This window comes from Phyllopteryx taeniolatus, chromosome 7 (genome assembly GCF_024500385.1).
Source record: "Phyllopteryx taeniolatus isolate TA_2022b chromosome 7, UOR_Ptae_1.2, whole genome shotgun sequence".
In the NCBI taxonomy this organism is placed as follows: Eukaryota; Metazoa; Chordata; class Actinopteri; order Syngnathiformes; family Syngnathidae; genus Phyllopteryx; species Phyllopteryx taeniolatus.
In genome coordinates this window covers 671,275-690,862 of record NC_084508.1, presented here as the reverse complement: position 1 = coordinate 690,862, position 19,588 = coordinate 671,275, and the positions used below count along the sequence as shown (strand labels likewise).

Below are 19,588 nucleotides of genomic sequence, written 5' to 3'. Positions count from 1 at the left end.
ATCTTAATTCGTTCTGTAACCCCGTTTGCAACCTGAAACGTCTTTAAACCAAGGTAATTTTCCCCATTAAAATGAATGGTAATGCAATCTCTTCCAGCCTCAAAATTAAATTTGACTTACCTTTATTGATCAGTGTGTGGTTAAGAATAAATATGATGCAATATAGAAATAAGTGAAAACACACTAGTATAAAGAAATAAAACACTAAATAAATACAATAAGTTTTTTGCGCATTAGGAGGGGAATGAGAAGGAGGATTATAGCTAATCATTGAAGAAGAGCATTCTTTCATAATAACGCCTGGAGATTCTAATTCAAGAGTTTTTTTTTCTATTGTCTTTATTTTATAATTCATTGGTTGATTGTGGCACATCAAACCGATCCAGTGAAACTTCTCTTTTTCTGTTCATTTAAAAGATCAATTACTGTGTTGGACAATTTGCTGCACATTTCTTTTGATAATTGTTTTATTGCCTCGCTCACGCTATCACCAGCGAGCGCTTTCTCATTTTTGTCAGTCTATTAAAGAGCAAAAAAACAACAACAACAGAGATACTACCTTACTTGCATTGCATGACGCAGCCAATGACGGTTGCACAACGCACAGATCTTTCTGCTCATCGATGAAAAATGCTTGCTAACGGTATCTTTAGCAGTTTCCCGTATTCTCTTGGTGCCATTCTGAATGTTTGGCTATTATACTTTTTAGGTTTAATTTTTTTTAAAACGTTCCACTCAACGATAGCGCACCTCCATCAATCTTCATTGATAATGAGTGCATCTCATTTCTATAATTGGAACTTCCTAGGTCCGAGCTACTCTGTTTACATGCTATCTCCTCCCACCAGAAATTCCATCGAGGAGCAAGGATATTGACAGAGGAGTGATGCAGGAGGAGGTAAGAATGTTTCGGTGAAATAAGACAATCGTTCCTCGATTTATGCTTTATATATTAAGTGAGACTACATTAAAGTCAAATATAATCAACAAAGTTACTCTTTACAACTTTGCAGTTGCAAAGACGATCGTGATTGGTCAATCACCAAACCCGTCCCGAACGCCTCCGTAAAGAGCTATTTTAACGTGATTATGGCCACAATAACCGTTTGTTGTTTAATAATAGAGACGCTAATATTCAATAAATACTGTAACATACACATTGTAAATATTTTTTGACGAAGAAAAAATTATTTCCGAACTTCTTTTTTACCATGTCAATCACAAACGCAATTAGATTTGGATTGAATGATCGAGGATGTTGAGGTGGAACTTCCACCTTGAACAGATTTCCACCTTACGCCTCGGAGCAGACAACTAATTTTCACCTCACAGCCAAGCGTTATGCCAAGTTCGGAACCCGAGATATATATATATGTATATATATATATAACACGTACACACACACACACACACACACACACACACACACAGTGGGTACGGAAAGTATTCAGACCCCCTTAAATTTTTCACTTAAATTGCACCCATCCATCCATCCATTTTCTGAGCCGCTTCTCCTCACTAGGGTCGCGGGCGTGCTGGAGCCTATCCCAGCTGTCATCGGGCAGGGGACGGGGTACACCCTGAACTGGTTGCCAGCCAATCGCAGGACACATAGAAACAAACAACCATTCGCACTCACAGTCATGCCTACGGGCAATTTAGAGTCTCCAATTAATGCATGTTTTTGGGATGTGGGAGGAAACCGGAGTGCCCGGAGAAAACCCACGCAGGCACGGGGAGAACATGCAAACTCCACACAGGCGGGGACGGGGATTGAACCCCGCACCTCAGAACTGTGAGGCTGACGCTCTAACCAGTCGGCCACCGTGCCTATTTAAATTGCACCCATTTGCTAAAATCATTTAAGTTCTTTTTTTCCTCATTAATGTACACACAGCACCCCATATTGACAAAAAAAAAAAATGAATTGTTCACATTTTTGCAGATTTATTCAAAAAGAAAAAGTGAAATATCACACAGTCATAAGTATTCAGACCCTTTGCGCAGTATTTAGTAGAAGCACCCTTTTGATCTAATACAGCCATGAGTCTTTTTGGGAATGATGCAACAAGTTTTTCACTGTGAAGTCAAAATGGACCCTTGCAAAGTCCATGCCGTGATTAATTGGCCTACTCCCACATCACGCAAAGATGTACAAAGGTTCTTAGGGTTCGCAAACTTCTGCAGAAAATTCATCAGAAATTTCAGTTCAATAGCCTCGCCTTTGCATGATCTTACCTCGCCACACAGACCTTTTGTGTGGAACCCGGCTTGTCAATCAGCTTTACAGAAATTAAAATCGAGCTTTACCTCCGTTCCCATCCTCACTTTGCCAGATCTCAAACAGCAGTTTGTGGTAGACGATGCGTCTGTTGCCGGTATAGGAGCAGTGCTCTCCCAGAAATGTCTCAAGGATGGTAAGTTACATCCTTGTGCTTATCTCTCTAAAAATCAGACTCCGGCCGAGGGAAATTATGACATAGGTGACCGTGAACTGCTGGCGGTCAAGGTGGCTTTGGTGGAGTGGAGGCACAGACTCCGTTTTTAGTATGGACAAATCACAAGAACCTTGAGTATATTAAATCTGCTAAAATATTAAATGCGAGGCAGGCTAGATCTGCTCTGTTCTTCACTAGATTTAATTTCATGTTATCCTATCGACCTGGTTCTAAAAATGGTAAACCAGATGCTTTATCACGTATTTTCTGCGAAGAGAATTCTTTGTATAACCCTAAGACTATTTTGCCCAAGTCATGTTTCAGTTTTGCTTTTGTTTGGGATGTTGAAACTGCGGTTAAAGAGGCTCTGAAGAACACTCTTGGCCCTGAAGATTGCCCTGAAAACTGGCTTTATATGGTTCCGACCTTAAGGAGAAGAGTCATCCACTGGCCTCACACTAACCGGACCGTGTGTCACCCAGGCATTGCCAAAACGCAATCTGTGGTCGAACAGCGCTTTTGGTGGCCTTATGTTAGGAGGGATGTTATCGTTTACGTCAATGCCTGCCAGGTATGTGCTGCTAACAAGCCCTCTCGTCAACGTCCTTCTGGGGAGTTGCGACCCCAGCCAATACCACAACGTCCTTGGTCAGACATTTCCGTAGAATTAGTGACAGGATTACCGGCTTCTAAAGGTAATACCACCATTCTCACAGTTGTGGACAGGTTCTCTAAGATGGCACAATTCATTGCACTTCCGAAACTCCCCTCAGCTAAAGACACTGCCGAGTTGATGATTCACCAGGTATTCAAGTTTCATGGTTTTCCCAAGAATGTGGTATCTGATAGGGGGCCCCAATTAATTTCACGATTTTGGAAGGAGTTTTGCAGTCCTAGGTGCTACCGTCAGTCTGTCATCTGGGTTTCATCTTGAAACCAACGGACAAACCGAGAGGCTGAACCAGGACCTGGAGACTGGGCTCCGATGTCTCGCTTCACAGGATCCACAATCCTGGTCTCAGAAGCTGGTTTGGGTCGAGTTCTCTCACAATTCCCTCCCCTCTGAATCCACTGGTCTATCGCCTTTTCACATTGTGCATGGTTACCAACCATCTCTATTTCCTGCCATAGCCCCAGAGTCCACAGTTCCAGCGGCACTGACCTTGGTGAGATGCTGCAGGAGGACCAGGGAGCTAGCCCGCCAGATGCTGCTGCGCCAGGGACGGTCCTACAAGACCGCAGCTGACCGTCGGAGGACACTGGCCCCGAACTACAAAGTGGGTCAGCGAGTTTGGCTCTCCACCAAGCATATTCCACTCCGGGTAGAGGCCGCAAGCTCGCTCCCAGGTTCGTTGGGCTCTTCCCCATCACAAAGATCATCAACTCTGTCACCGTGAAGTTTAGGCTCCCTAAGTCGATGCGGGTCCACCCTGCTTTACACGTCAGCCTGCTCAAGGCCGCCCGAGAGTCCCCTCTGGTCCCGCCTTCCAGCCCCCCTCCTCCCCCCCGGTTAGTGGATGGGGGCCCTGTCGTCACTGTGAGGCGGCTGTTGTCGTCTCGTCGGCGGGGGAGGGGGTTTTAATATCTGGTGGACTGGGAGGGCTACGTGCCTGAGGAACGTTCATGGATGCCGTCTGCGTTTATCGTGGATGACTCGCTCATTCGGGACTTCCACGTTGCGCATCTGTTAAGGGGGGGGGAGGGGGGGGGTAATGTCATGGGTGTGTGTTCCGGTTTTTGTCTTCCCCCCGTTTCATACACACCTGCTCCTGAGAGCATCTTCGCCACATGTGCCTCGTTCACCCTAATTACCCCTTGCATTTAACCTCGTCTGTCATTCTTTCTCGTCGCCAGTTTGTTGTACCTTGCCGTCGCGTTCCAGCATTCGATGTTTCCACGTCACAGACTCACAGTAAGACTAGACCCTGTTCCGATTATCGACCTCGCCTTTTTGTCTCATGTTTTTGGATACTGTTGCCTTTTATGGATTGCCTGCCTGTGTACCGACCTCTGCCTGTATATTAAACCTCTCTTTTTGAAACTGTCCATTTGTTTTGGAGTCGTGCATTTTTGGGTCCTATCCTCTGTTCCGTTCATGACACCAATCAGTATAATCAAACACAGCTGGACTCCAATGAAGGTGTAGAACAATCTCAAGGATGATCAGAAGAAATGGACAGCACCCGAGTAAAATATTTGAGTGTCACAGCAAAGGGTCTGAATACTTATGGCTGTGATATTTGAGTTTTTCTTTTTTAATAAATCTGCATAAATTTCAACAATTCAGTTTTTTTTCTGTCAATATGGGGTGCTGTGTGTACATTGAGGAAGAAATAAACTTAAATGATTTTAGCAAATGGCTGGAATATAACAAGGAGTGAAAAATTTAAGGGGGTCTGAAAACTTTCTGTACCCACTGTATGTATGTATTTGTGTGTGTGCGCATTTATGAGGTTTGACACTGATGTTGGATAAAAGGTCTGGCTTTCAGTCTCCATGATAATGTATCCAAAAGTGTTCTATAGGGTTGAGGTTGGGATTGTACAAGCCAGTCAATTCATCCACATCAAACTCTCTCATCCATTTCTTTTTTTGCACATTGTCAAAAAAAAAAAATAATAATAATTGTACTGGCAATACCAGATTACTGGTAACCTTTTATTGCTCAGTGACTGTTTTTTATGTCTCAAAAGTATTCTCTGTCAATTGACTGTCTGTTGTCAAAAGGCTCCGACTACCGAAGAAAAATTATTTGTGTGTTTTTGAGATACTTGGCACATAAAGATGATTCTGATTCTGATTTACATTCATGTTGGAACAGTCTCCAAAATATTAGCCCCTGAGCTCCAATGAAAGGAACTCTGAATACTTCAGCATACCAGAAGATTTTTTTTACAGCCAAACAGTTTGGTGATGAACCCTGTTTGATTTCAAGTGGACAGTGAGCCAGACCTTCTCACCCAACATCAGTGTGTGACCTCACAAATATGCTCCTGAAAGAATGGGCAAAAATTCCTACAAACTCACTTAAACTTAAACTTTGTTGAATGACTTCCCACAAGAGTTGAAGCTATTATAGCTGCAAAGGCTAGCCCAAGCTATTAAACCATATGGATTTAAAATGGGACATTCAAACATTGATAAGGAAAAGGACTGTCGATGAAAAGTTGGTGTTTGCCTCCCTAAGAAATGCAGTATGCTCATGTTTACACATCAACCAGAATAACATGGTAATTACAGTGGGGCAAAAACGTATTTACCAATTGTGCAAGTTCTCCCACTTAAGTAGATAAGAGAGGCCTATAATTTTCATTGTAGGTATACCAAGGAGAAACAAAATGAGAAAAAAACATCCAGAAAATCACAGAAAGAAGAAAATAATTGATTATTAATTTATTAGCAAATTATGATGGAAAATAAGTATTTGGTCAATCACAAAAGTTCATCTCAATACTTTGTTATATACTCTTTGTTGACACGGATCAGTCGTCCTGGTCCCTTTGCAGAAAAAGAGCCTCAAAGCATGATGTTTCCACCCCCATGCTTCACAGGAGGTATGGTGTTCTTTGGATGCAACTCAGTATTCTCCGTCCATCCATCCATTTTCGTCCGCTTATCTGACGTTGGGTCACGGGGGCAGCAGCCTCATCAGGGACGCCCAGACATCCCTCTCCCCAGCCACTTCCTCCAGCTCTTCCGAGTAGATCCCGAGGCGTTCCCAGGCCAGCCGGGAGACATAGTCTCTCCTACGTGTCCTGGGTCGTCCCGGGGATCTCCTCCCGGTGAAAGTGCCCGGTACACCACCAGGGAAGTGTCCGGGAGGCATCCTAATCAGATGCTCGAGCCACCTCATCTGGCTCATCTCAATGCGGAGGAGCAGCGGCTCTACTAGATGACCGAGCTTCTCATCCTATCTCTAAGGGAGAGCCGGCGGAGAAAACTCATTTCGGCCGCTTGTATCCAGGATCTTGTTCTTTCGGTCACCACCCACAGCTCGTGATCATAGGTGAGGGTAGGAACGTAGATCGACCGGTAAATTGAGAGTGTCGCCTTTCGGCTTAGCTCCTTCTTCACCACAACGGACCGATACAAAGGCCGCATCACTGCAGACGCTGCACCGATCCGCCTGTCAATCTCCCGTTCCGTTCTTCCCTCACTCGTGAACAAGACCCCAAGATATTTGGACTCCTCCCCTTGGGGCAGGATCTCATCCCCGACCTGGAGAGGCCACTCCAGCCTTTTCCGAATGAGACCATGGTCTCAGATTTGGAGGTGCTGATTCTCATCGCACCCGCTTCACACTCTGCTGCGAACCGCTCCAGTGAGATTTGGAGATCATGGCTTGATGAAGCCAACAGAACCACATCATCTGCAAAAAGCAGAGATGCAATACTGAGGCCACCAAACCGGACCCCCTCTACGCCTCGGCTGCGCCTAGAAATTCTGTCCGTAAAAGTTATGAACAGAATCGGTGACAAAGGGCAGCCTTGGCGGAGTCCAACCCTCATCGGAAACGAGTCCGACTTACTGCCGGCAATGCGGACCAAACTCTGACACTGGTCGTACAGGGACCGAACAGCCCGTATCAGGGGGTTCGGTACCCTATACTCCCAAAGCACCCCCCACAGAACTCCCAGAGGGACACGGTTGAACGCCTTCTCCAAGTCCACAAAACACATGTAGACTGGTTGGGCAAACTCCCATGCACCCTCGAGGACCCTGCCAAGGGTGTAGAGCTGGTCCACTGTTCCGCAGCCAGGACGAAAACCACACTGCTCCTCCTGAATCTGAGATTCACCTTCCCGACGGACCCTCCTCTTTTTAAAAAGGGGGACCATCACCTCAGTCTGCCAATCCAGAGGCACTCTCCCCGATGTCCACGCGATGTTGCAGAGGCGTGGCAACCAGGACAGCCCCACAACATCCAGAGCCTTTAGGAACTCCGGGCGAATCTCATCTACCGCCGGGGCCTTGCCAACGAGGAGCTTTTTAACCACCTCGCCGACCTCAACCCCCGAGATAGGAGAGCCCACCTCAGAGACCCCAAACTCTGCTTCCTCATGGGAAGGCCTGTCGGTGGAATTGAGGAGGTCTTCGAAGTATTCTCCCCACCGACACAACGTCCCAAGTTGAGGTCAGCAGCGCCCCATTCAATATACACAGTGTTGATGGTGCACTGCTTCCCCCTCCTGAGACGCCAGATGGTGGACCAGAATTTCCTCGAAGCCATTCAGAAGTCGTTCTCCATGGCCTCACCAAACTCCTCCCACGTTGCCTCAGCAACCACCAAAGCTGCATTCCGCTTGGCCAGCCGGTACCCATCAGTTGCCTCAGGAGTCCCACAGGCCAAAAAGGCCAGATAGGACTCCTTCAGCTTGACGGCATCCCTCACCGCTTGACGGCATCCCTCACCGTTCTGTGCCAAGCTCCTCGTTGGCAAGGCCCCGGCGGTGGATGAGGCGCGGAACATGGTCCACTCGGACTCAATGTCCCCCGCCTCCCCTGAGACGTGGGTGACTCAGTATTCGTTCTCCTCCAAACATGACAAGTTGAGTTTTTACCAAAAAGTTATATTTTAGTTTCATCTGACCATATGACATTCTCCCAATCCTCTTCTGGATCATCCAAATACTCTCTAGCAAACTTCAGACGGGCCTGAAAATGTACTTGCAATGCAGGATTTGAGTCCCTGGTGGCGGAGTGTGTTACTGATGGTAGCATTTGTAATTTTGGTCCCAGCTCTCTGCAGGTCATTCACAAGGTCCCCCCATGTGGTTCTGGGATTTTTGCTCACCGTTCTTGTGATAATTTTGACCCCACGGGGTGAGATCTTGCGTAGAGCCCCACACCGAGTGGAGATTATCAGTGGTCTTGTATGTCTTCCATTTTCTAATAATTCCTCCCACAGTTGATTTCTTCACACCAAGCTGCTTACTTATTGCAGATTCAGTCTTCCCAGTCTGGTGCAGGTCTACAATTTTGTTTCTGGTGTCCTTTGAAAGCTCTTTGGTCTTGGCCATAGTGGAGTTTGGAGTGTGACTGTTTGAGGTTGTGGACATGTGTCTTTTATACTAATGAGCTCAAACAGGTGCCATTAATACAGGTAATGAGTGGAGGACAGAAGAGCCTTTTAAAGAAGTTACAGGTATGTGAGAGCCAGAAATCTTGCTTGTTTGTTGTTGACCAAATACTTATTTTCCACCATAATTTGCTCATCAATTCTTTAAAAATCAGACAATGTGATTTTCTGGATTTTTTTCTTGTCTCTCATAGGTGAGGTATACCAATGATGAAAATTACAGGCCTCTCTCATCTTTTTAAGTGGGAGAACTTGCACAATTGGTGGCTGACTAAATACTTTTTTGCACCACTGTATATAGGGACTGTAAAAAGGGAAATGACAGTTTTGATGTGCTCAAAGGAGGAGAATAATATAGCAATGGAATTTCATTTGAAACCGGTGCTACAATAAATTTTAAGGGGAACTACACCCAAGATGTCAAAACTTTGTTTTATTTAAATGTGGATATATTCTTTATCTGAGGCTGTGTACTTAAATCTACGAAGTATTTATTCTAAAAAAATACTTTTAAAACTCTACATCTACCCCCCTAAAGGGGCAGCCATTTTTATATATTTTCATTCTCTCAAGTGTGCGAAGTTGCGAAAAGGTGATATGTATCAGTCCTTCCTTCCTGCCTGCTTTATTTACTGACAAAACCAGATAGAGTTGGTAATTATTTAGCAACAAGCTACACATTAGTCAGTTAGCGGGGTAATGTCAGACGCACAATCGCTGTTCTCATCAGTCGCGGCGTTAACTCAGCTGGGGAGCGCGACCACTCAGGTGGCGCCAGAAAACTGCAAGTGCCCAGTAGGCTCTGGAGAGTTGGTGGACTACTTTTCAAAGGTAGTTTAATCGGCGAAAATGAATCTGGACACTTACCTTTGATGCTGACAGCCTGACAGTTACAGTTCCTCCCGATCCATTTTCAACAGACCACACTTACGCAAATGTAAGGCAACGAGCTACAGTAATTGTGACGTCACTTCGTCACTTTTGGACTGATGATGTTTTCTCCCGAAGTGGTACTGCTCGTATGATGATTAATTATTCCATTTAATTCTTATTCCACAAACACAATATTAATCAGAGTACCTTGTTTTGACTAATGCTGGCACATACAATTGTCTTGCAAAAAAAAATAAAAAAATTGGGGGATTAAGTTCCCCTTAATGTTACCACATACATAGATTGCAAAGCTTGTCCTCATATTTCCATCTGATATTTAGATATTTTTATCTCTTCTTTTACCTAGTCCCAGGCCACAATATCCATAGGTAGAAGGACTGAATTTCTGACTAAATTGTGTGAATGTGTTTCTGATAATCCAATCAGGAAATTCAACTAAACTTCCTTAGAAGATGGCGAAAATGATCATTTTAATGCTATTAAGAAAATGAATTGTCATGCACATTGTGTTAAAATCTACTTATCTTTCTGGTCCCCCAGATTTCTTTGGAACTGTCTGCATATCCTAAGGTTCAGTCCTTCTGCGACAGTTGTAGACCAGGCCACCAATTCAATAGAATGACTATAAAGCATCGATGCTCAAAGTGCAGCATTAAATATTTTAATTGTTCTAATGTTAACTTTTTTCACGATTCTCAAACTTGAAAATACAATAATGAAAAACTTCTTTAGGTTTCCATTGTGCATATCACATACGCTTCCTTAACTTTTTTTTCTCTCATCTTTTCATTTAAAAAAGTCTCCATTCATGAAGTACATGCCAAAATTGCTTTGAATGGAATCTGCCCTATAGTTGTCTACAGTGCATTGAGTATATATTCCCATGTATCTCAGATCCAAGCAATAGCCTACTTCCAGATTACACAGTTCCATCTTTTGCTGTATTTTCAGAGTAAAAATGCTGAAAAATATATACGAATGTGCCTGGATCATTATCTTACTCTTGGTGTTTTGTACTTATTCATTTTTGTGATTTTTATTATGCAAAAACAGTGCCTTATATCCCTTGATAATAATGTCACTACTAGTGGTTCAGGCTGGTGTTAGCCCCTGACAGGGTATTTGAGTTTCTGAAAAAGCAGTGGCATTAGGAGAGTCCTGCCTGTTTGAGTGGCTGTCCAGGACTATACTCGGGTGGTGGAATGTGAGTGAGGGTGGGGAAGAGTGTTATTTTGCTCGCTGCTGGAAAAGGTGCTGAAAGAGTGGAGGGAGGTAAGCCGTCCAATAGTACTGGGGATCATGGTAATGGTGTTTGGCGTCATCAGAGGGATGTCATCTGGTGAGCGCCTCAAGGCCAGAGTATAGTCTGGTGGGCAGGTAGTCCTTAGCAACACATCATGAGGATTCACAGAATCACCCAGCTGCCTGCAGTCTTGGTCCAGGTCTGAGTGTTCCTTCATCCGAAGAGACATTATCTCCTCTTCCTGGCTATGAGAGAGCTCATTGTTTGCATTCTGTTGAGGGCTGCAACGCTTGTGGATGTCATGCCGGTGCTTGTCCTTCTTGTAGTAAAGAGCAGCAAAAGCCAGAATGTTGAGGAAGAGCAGAGAAGCTCCCACAGCGATAGTCACCGACAACTCAGTGGAATAGTCACGCTGGTCCACCAGATGTGGTTGGTTGTGGATGTCCTGGGTCTCAGTTGGGAATGGAGTTGGGTTGAAGTTCTTAGTCACTTGAACCTTTGGTTTTGGGGTGCGGTTGCTTGCGCCTGATGGAGAAATCTGAAGAAACCATACAACAGAAATATGTTATATTATGCATTGTAGTTAACAGTTGCTTAAATACTGCGATTGGCTGGTGACCAGTTCAGGATGTACCCCGCCTCTCGCCCAGAGTCAGCTGGGATAGGCTCCAGCACGCCCGTGATCCTAGTGAGGATAAGCGGTACGGAAAATGAATGAACGACTGAATGAATGAGTTGCTTAAATAATAGGTCTGTCCCCACAGTTATATATTGTCTCTGTGTTTCTATATAGAGTAGATTATTTTTATCTGAGCATTTAAAATCATTGACTTTCAGTGCAACCGAAATAGAACTAACTATTAGAACTACAGGGGGCTCACACTCCTTAGCCTCCCTAGTAAGGTCTATTCAGGGGTGCTGGACAGGAGGGTGCATCTGGATGTCAAATGTCAGATACAGGAGGAGCAGAATTTTTTTCGTTTTGGCCCTGGAACATTGCAACAGCTCTACACCCTCACAGCAGGGTTCTGAAGGGTGCATGGGAATTTGCCCAACAAGTATACTTGTTTTGTGGATTTAGAAAAGGCATTCAACCGCGTCCCTCGGGGAGTCCTGTGGAGGGTGCTCCAGGACTGTGGGGTACCGGACCCCGATAAGGAATGTTTGGTCCCTGTTCGAGAGTTTGGTTCGAATTTCCAGCAGTAAATCGAATATTTTTCCAGTGTGAGTTGGACTCCGCCAAGACCGCCCTTTGTCATCGATTCTGTTCATTAGTTTCATGGACAAAATTTCTAGGCGCAGCCAAGGCGTTGAGGGGGTCCAGTTTGGTGACGTTAGTATTACCCCTCTGCTTTTAGCAGATGAGGTGGTTCTAATGGCTTCATCAAGCCGTGATCTTCAACTCTCGCTGGAGCGGTTCGCAGCAGAGTGTGAAGTGGCTGGGATGTAAATCAGGACCTCCAAATCTGAGACTATGCTTCTCAGTCGGTAAAGGGTTGACTGCCCTCTCCGGGTCGAGTCCCAAGTAAAGGAGTTCAAGTATCTTGGCGTCTTGTTCACGAGTGAGGAAAGAATGGAGCGGGAGATCGACAGGCAGTGCAGCGTCTGCAGTGATGCAGACTCTGTATCGGTCTGTCGTGGTAAATTTACAGATCATCCCACCGGGAGGAGGCCCCAGGGATGACCCACGACACGCTGGAAAGACTATACTGTATCTCTCACCTGGCCCTGGGAACGCCTCGGGATTTCCCTGGAAGAGAATTGGACAAAGTAGCTGAGGAGAGGGAAGTCTGGGCTTCCCTCTTTAAGCTGTTGCCCCCGCGACCCAACCTCAGATAAGTGGAAGAAAATGGATGGATGGATGCTTTTTGACATGTTACAATGGTACAAGAATAGAGCAAGTAAATCATGGATTGGTTGTGGGCTGGTCCACGCCAAGAGCCCAAGGCCGTTGTTTTAGTTACAATTCCCACTTTGGTCAGACCATTAACAAATCCGAGAAAAGGTGAATTAAAATCATTCATAACAAATCTTTTGTGTAGTGTGTAAATTGAGAATAAACTACATTTGAAAATCCATCCATTTCCGACAGTTTGGGCAAATTAGACTAGGCTTCAAAGAACCTAACATATATCAAGTTTCAAGGTTTCTCTTTATTTGTGTTGGAGCAAGGGACAGTTGCATACACGAATGCAACAATAAACATAATCCCATATAAACACAACATACACATATTAGCACAATACACTTTGTCATCCCCATCCAGCCATCAATCTCATTTTATTGGTTGCTCATGTTGATAAGCTTAATTCACTAACGAATTAACTTTTATATCTGTTATCGTTTCATAGTGATAAAGTACCTTGTATCTTTTGGGCAGATCTTAATAGGTCATGCAGGGGATCTGAAAATATTTTTTTGAGTTTCTTTCACAGGCGGTTATTCAAATATTACCAGACAGTTGTTCGGAGGTGTCGATATACACATTTCCTTTCCTTTCCTTTTTATTGTTCTAAAGTTCTGATTATTAAATTTAACTGTTAGGTTACCGAAACTGCTTGCCAATCCATATCTTAGTACAAATTATACACACATTTTACGCTCTGTAAAATAAATCATGATAAGTCTTGAGTTACTCCAAATAAAAAGTGGATTCTCTGGTGTTTTATTTTATTTTATTTTTTTGTACATATGCTTTTTACATGCATGTGTAGCTCATCTCTAAATCAATTTGCACGGCCAGACATTTATACAGTAAGAGGTGACCTGTTCAATCTTATTTTTTTCATCTGAATTTGTATGTGAGGATCATAGAATTGGGATCTACGAAGATTTTTTTTGTTTTCTTTGTTTATTTGTTCATCACACCACTCTACAAATTCTTATATGATCTTGTTTGATTTTTTATCTGAAGACAATATAACAGTGTCATCTGAATATTTTATTGTATTGGTTTGTTAACACGAACGCCGCACTGCTAACGCTCGCCGAACAAGTAAAATAAATTGAACGCTCGTCTGATCACTGCTTAATTCACTTAATACCGACATACAGGCAAGAACTTAAATGTGCGAAGCCTACAGTGAAAACAGTGAATAAGTGGACCAATGATAGACTGCACAGACTGGAGTGTCTTTGAAAATTCAGCTGGCAAAGCTGAGAACAATAGTACACAAGCCAATGACTTGAATATCTTCTACTGCCGATTTGAAAAGGACACTTTCACACCCCACACCCACCCAGCCGCACTACCAACCACAAGCACACCACCGACTTCTGCGTTAACCATCCACGAACAGAGACGCATCTTCAAACAACAAAAGATTAACAAAGCGGCAGGCCCAGACCATGTGTCCCCATCCTGCCTCAAAGTCTGCGCAGACCAGCTCGCCCGAGTCTTCTCACAGATATTCAATAGATCTCTGGAACTGTGGGAAGTACCATCCTGTTTCAAACGCTCCACCATCATTCCAGTCCCCAAGAAACCTACAATCTCTTGTCTAAATGACTACAGGCCTGTCGGCTTGACATCTGTGGTCATGAAGTCATTTGAACATCTCGTGCTGGACCACCTCAAGAGCGTCACAGGTCCCCTGCTGGAGCCCCTGCAATTTGCCGACCGAGCGAACAGGTCTGCGGATGATGCAGTCAACATGGGACTGCACTTCATCCTAGAACACTTCGACAGTGCAGGGACCTGTTCGTGGAGTTCAGCTAAGCGTTCAACACCATCATCCCTGAACTCCTTTCCTCCAAGCTTCTCCAGCTCAGCGTCTCACCTACCATCTGCTAGTGGATTTACAGACTTCTGACGGGCAGGACACAGCAGGCTGGGGGAGGCCACCTCATCCACAGGCAGCATCAGCACTGGGGCGCCCCAAGGTTGTCTCCTCTCTCCGCTTCTCTTCTCTCTCTACACGAATGACTGCACCTCAGCGCACCCGGCTTTCAAACTCCTGAAGTTTGCAGATGACACCACTGTCATCGGCCTCATCAAGGACGGTGACGAGTCTGCATATCGACAGGAGGTGGAGCGGCTGGAGCTGTGATGCAGCCGACACAACCTGGCGCTGAACACGCTCAAGACTGTAGAGATGATCATGGACTTCAGGAGGCATCCTTTGCCACAGCTGCCCCACACGTTGTCCAGCTGCCTTGTGTCAACCGTCGAGACCTTCAAGTTCCTGGGAATTACAGTCTCTCAGGACCTGAAGTGGGCGACCAACATCAACTCCGTCCTCAAAAAGGCCCAGCAGAGGATGTACTTCCTGCAGCGTCTGAGAAAGCACGGCCTGCCACAGGAGCTGCTGGGGCAGTTCTACACAGCGGTCATCGAATCTGTCCTGTGTTCTTCCATCACAGTCTGGTTTGGTGCTGCTACAAAAAAGGACAAACTATGACTGCAAGGGACAATCAAAACTGCTGAAAGGATTGTCGGTACCCCCCTACCCACCCTTGAGGACTTGCACGCTGCCAAAACTAAGACAAGAGCGTGCAAAATCCTCTCGGATCCTCCACATCCCGGTCACCGGCTCTTCCAGCTCCTTCCCTCAGGTAGGTGCTACCGATCAATGCAAACTAGAACTATCAGACATTCCAACAGCTTCTTCCTTCTTGCAATCAACTTCTTAAACACCTAACCTACAATTCCATTACAACATGCTGCCAATTTTTTGACTTGAGTTTGTTGTCACATTTCTGTGGGGCCAATTACTGGGGCACTATTTGCATATCTGTTGTTGACCAATACTGGCCGCTCATGCTAGAGTAGCATCTGCTCCATTTGCACACTGATTGAGGAGTATCTGCAACATTTGCAGAATCAACATTGTCCCAGATTATCGCACTACTCGCTTGAAGTCTCGGCGCCCTTTGCACAATGGTCATTGCACCGGACTATTGCAATATTAGTCTTTCGAACTGCTCTAAGTGCTAGAGGACTCTGCATCTTTTTGCACAATTGTCAAAAAATAAACAAATTTACCGGTATTACCAGATAACTAGCAACCCTTTATTGCTCAGTGACTGTTTTTTGTCAATGTCTTTATGTCTCAAAAGTGTTCTCTGTCAATTGACTGTCTGTTGTCGTAGTAGAGCAGCTCCAAATACCGCAGACAAATTCCTTGTGTTTTTTGGACATACTTGGCAAATAAAGATGATTCTGATTCTGATTAGCAGGCGCACTTTTCATCTATGTGCATTCTTCCGTCCAGACTTCGGACACACCCACCATGTATAAACTCATTGAAGTCTGAGGCTGAAATGAAGTATGTAATTAATCATGGAGCATGGAGTTATTCTGATATTTGTGAATGTCATTGAAAGCCACTTGAAAAATATAGCAAACTTTGAATGAAAACGAAATTATGCAGTGGCTGTGTTGTCAGCCAGTCTGAGCACCGCTCCATTAACACACCACACTTTTAAAGGAGAGCATGTTTGTTTCTGTATAAATCCAATACAAGTAATTTAATCAGAATACTGCACTTTTGGTTGAACGCGTGTTTGGAGGTCAATTAATAAAAAAGGTGTGTCTGCCGTTCTATAGCGCGCCCAAGCTTCCTTGCGCCACAGACCGGGCTTGTCACTTAAAGGAGGTATGGGGTCTTCATGGTCCATATTTCACTAAGAAGTTCATTTTATGTATTTTTTGCTCAAGAAAATGAAACTGGCACTCATTTCCAATAACATCAATCCATTTTGGAGCAATTGGTAAGTAACTAATTGCCTTTGGAATGCAAAGGCAATTGCCTTTGCCTATTTTTCATCACCAAAGTGACCCCCACGTCTTGGTGTGATCTTAGAGGTAGAAGTGGATACCAAATTTGCTGCATAGCTGTTGTGGAAAAAATTTACTAGACTATAAAGTGGCAGTATTTAGTCATATTTTATATATTGTTGCTGGAATCTCCAAAATGACAACTTTTTAGGGAAAAAAAAGACTGATGGGATCTCACCTGCCACTGTAAGATACTGTGACAGCCAGCTAGCTCCAGTTTTTACTGACATTTTTAACAAGCAACATTACAGGCGTCAATGACTACAGGCCAGTAGCCCTTACATCAGTGGTCATGAAATGCCGCGAGTGGCTGGTCCTGTCCCACATCAAAAGCATCACGGCCCCCCATTTTGATCCATTACAGTTTACATACAGAGCTAACTGCTCAGTGGATGATGCAGTTAACCTAAGTCTGCACTTTGTTCTTCAGCACTTGGACTCTTGTGGCACTTACAGTATGTCAGAATGCTGTTGGTGGATTTCAGCGCCGCAATCGTCACAATCATGTCTGCGCGACTGAAGGAGAAACTGTCTCTGTTCAATGTGGACCCCTATATCAGATCATAGACTTCCTTACAAACAGGAAACAATATGTGCAGCTTGGTACTCACATCTGATCCTCGGTATGTGCTATCACCGTTTCTCTACTCTCTGTATAGAAACAACTGCACTTCCAACTACTCCACCATCAAATTGATTAAGTTTGCAGATGACACAACCTTGGTCAGTCTCATCAGGCATAATGATGAATCTACTTACAGACAGGAAGTGTCTATCTACTTGCATGGTGCTCTGAAAACAACTTGCAGCGCAACCTGCAGAAGACAGTGGAAATGGTCATAGACTTTCAGAGATCCCCCTCCCCTCTCCTACCCTATCAATAACACCTTGGTTAAGGAAGTGGAGTCAGTCAAGTTTTTAGGCACCATCATAACAAGCGACTGCAAATGGGAGTCAAACATCTCCTTCATTAGTAAGCAAGCACACAGTGGGATGTTCTTCCTGCGGTAACTATGAAAACTCAACGTCTCCAGCTTGGCTCGGTCCAGGTTTTACAGACCCACCTTGGAAAACCTTTCATCATCCATCACTGTGTGGTTTGCCTCAGCATCTGCCCTCGTACAAGACAGACTGCAGTGCTTTGTACGCACAGCAGAGAGGTTGACTGGACAACAGCAGCTCTAAATCAGTGACCTGCATGGAACCAGGGTAAGGAAGAGTGCTGGGTAAAATCGCTGCTGATCACTCCCACCCTGGGCACCCCCTCTTCAACAGGGTCCCCTCAAGAAGGCAGTACTATGTCATCAGGACAAGGACCACATGCCACCTAAATACCATTTTCCCCCAAGGCTGTTTCTATCCTAAACAAGCAGAAACAAACTACCGTATTTTCACGGCCATAGGGTGCACCATATTAAAAGGCGCAGTCTCAGTTACGGGGTCTATTTCTGTATTTAACACACACTTAAGGCGCACCGTATTATTGGGCACAGGCATGCTAAAACATACGCTATCTTTAAACATACGGTAGCATGCATGCACGCCAAAACAATGTTTTTAAAAAGGCAGCGGGAGCAAAACTGAGTTCGGTTGTACTTTATTGAAGTATTTAACAATGTACTCACGCTATTTTTTTTTATCAATCCTCATCCACAAATCCATCAAAGTCCTAATCTTCTGTATCCGAAATGAACAGCTGGGCAAGTTCTCCAACAAACACGCCGGGTTCCCTCTCGTCATTGTCAGAGTCAGTCTCGTTGCCGGGGGCTGTTCAGCAATGAGAACGGCTTTCGCGAAAGCTCGGACAACAGTCAAAACAGATATCTTAGCCCAAGCATCCACAATCCATTCACATATGGTGGCGTAACTCGCACGTCGTTGCCTCCCAGTCTTAGTAAACCTGTGTTCGCCATCTGTCCTCTTAAAAATCACCATAGGTGGCAGTTTTTGTCCATTACCATGGCAACCAAGCACAACAGTAAAAGCCGACTTCATGTGCCCCGTTGTGCGTATCGCTTACGTGGTGGTCCCCTTCTTATCTACAGTGTGGTTCACTGGGATGTCGAAAGTGAGCGGCACCTTGTCCATGTTGGTGATGTGGTTGGGCTGGATGTGTTTGTCGGCAATCTTTTTACTGCAGAAGGAGCGGAAGATGGCCAGCTTTTCCTTGTAATTCGCCGGAAGTTGCTGCGCCACGGTAGTCCTTGCCCGGATGGCTAAGTGGCGCCGTTTTATAAAACAAAAGCACCAAGACAGACCTCCTTGAAAATGTTCGATTTTCTTTTCTTCTGTAAGCATTATTGCCCTCAGTCGAATGGTGACTGTAAAGACGCTTGTTTCCGCGGAAACTCAGCTTCGTCTTCTTGACTTGGCGAAGCTCGTTTTCCTGCTTCCTCCACTTGCGAACCATGGATTCGTTCATCTTGAATTCTCTTACAGCTGCTCGATTCCCATGTTCCTCCGCATAACTGACAGCTTGCGGATTAAACTGTGCTTCGTAAGCGTGTCTCTTCATAGGTGCCATTTTCGGGGGTCCTTAGCCAAACCGATGTTGTTTTGCACAATGCACACCCCGGCGCTATGTAGCTACTGGGGGCGTGGCTTTAGCGTCCTCTTTCACGCACCCTTCCCGGGCATGTGCCAGTGTTCAGTGTCTTCCTCCTTTTTCTGTCTCACGTGGACACATTGTCTGGTAGGTTCCATCCACTCCGAGACGATGTAGACATTACGGCAGGCTGGTGAAGCCCCCTGAAAGACTTTCATTACGAGTCTCCCTCTGGGTGTTCGGGGGGGTTGGGATGGGTGGGCTGACATGAGGACCATGGCAGGCAGGTGGGGGCGTGTGGTAGACTCTATTGGTGATGATGGTTTATGCGCAATACTGTTTTGTTCACTCTGGTATTTGTGGGCAGTCAAAGAATAAAGACATTTGAACTCAACGATATGCATTCCTTTATTCTGCCACATTTGTTTGAGGGATTGAAAAATAAATAATACAGATTATCATCCATCCATCCATCCATTTTCTGAGCCGCTTATCCTCACGAGGGTCGTGAGGATATCCCAGCTATCTTCGGGCAGGAGGCGGGGTACACCCTGAACTGGTTGCCAGCCAATCGCAGGGCACACATAAACAAACAACCATTCGCACTCAC

At 44.9% G+C, this 19,588-nt stretch overlaps 1 protein-coding gene across 5 annotated transcripts in view; it reads right to left on the bottom strand.

The window, feature by feature from the left end:
• Positions 1–9,539: 9,539 nt before the first annotated feature.
• nlgn1 (neuroligin 1) overlaps positions 9,540–19,588 on the bottom strand; it is a 345,371-nt gene continuing 335,322 nt past the window's right edge. For 4 of the 5 annotated variants that reach the window (XM_061780578.1, XM_061780580.1, XM_061780579.1 and 1 more), the window contains one exon: positions 9,540–11,192. In XM_061780578.1, the coding sequence (XP_061636562.1) occupies positions 10,596–11,192 (597 nt within the window). In that variant the 3' untranslated portion in view covers positions 9,540–10,595. The remainder of the gene's footprint in view (positions 11,193–19,588) is intronic. The other variant, XM_061780581.1, reaches the window with a different exon arrangement.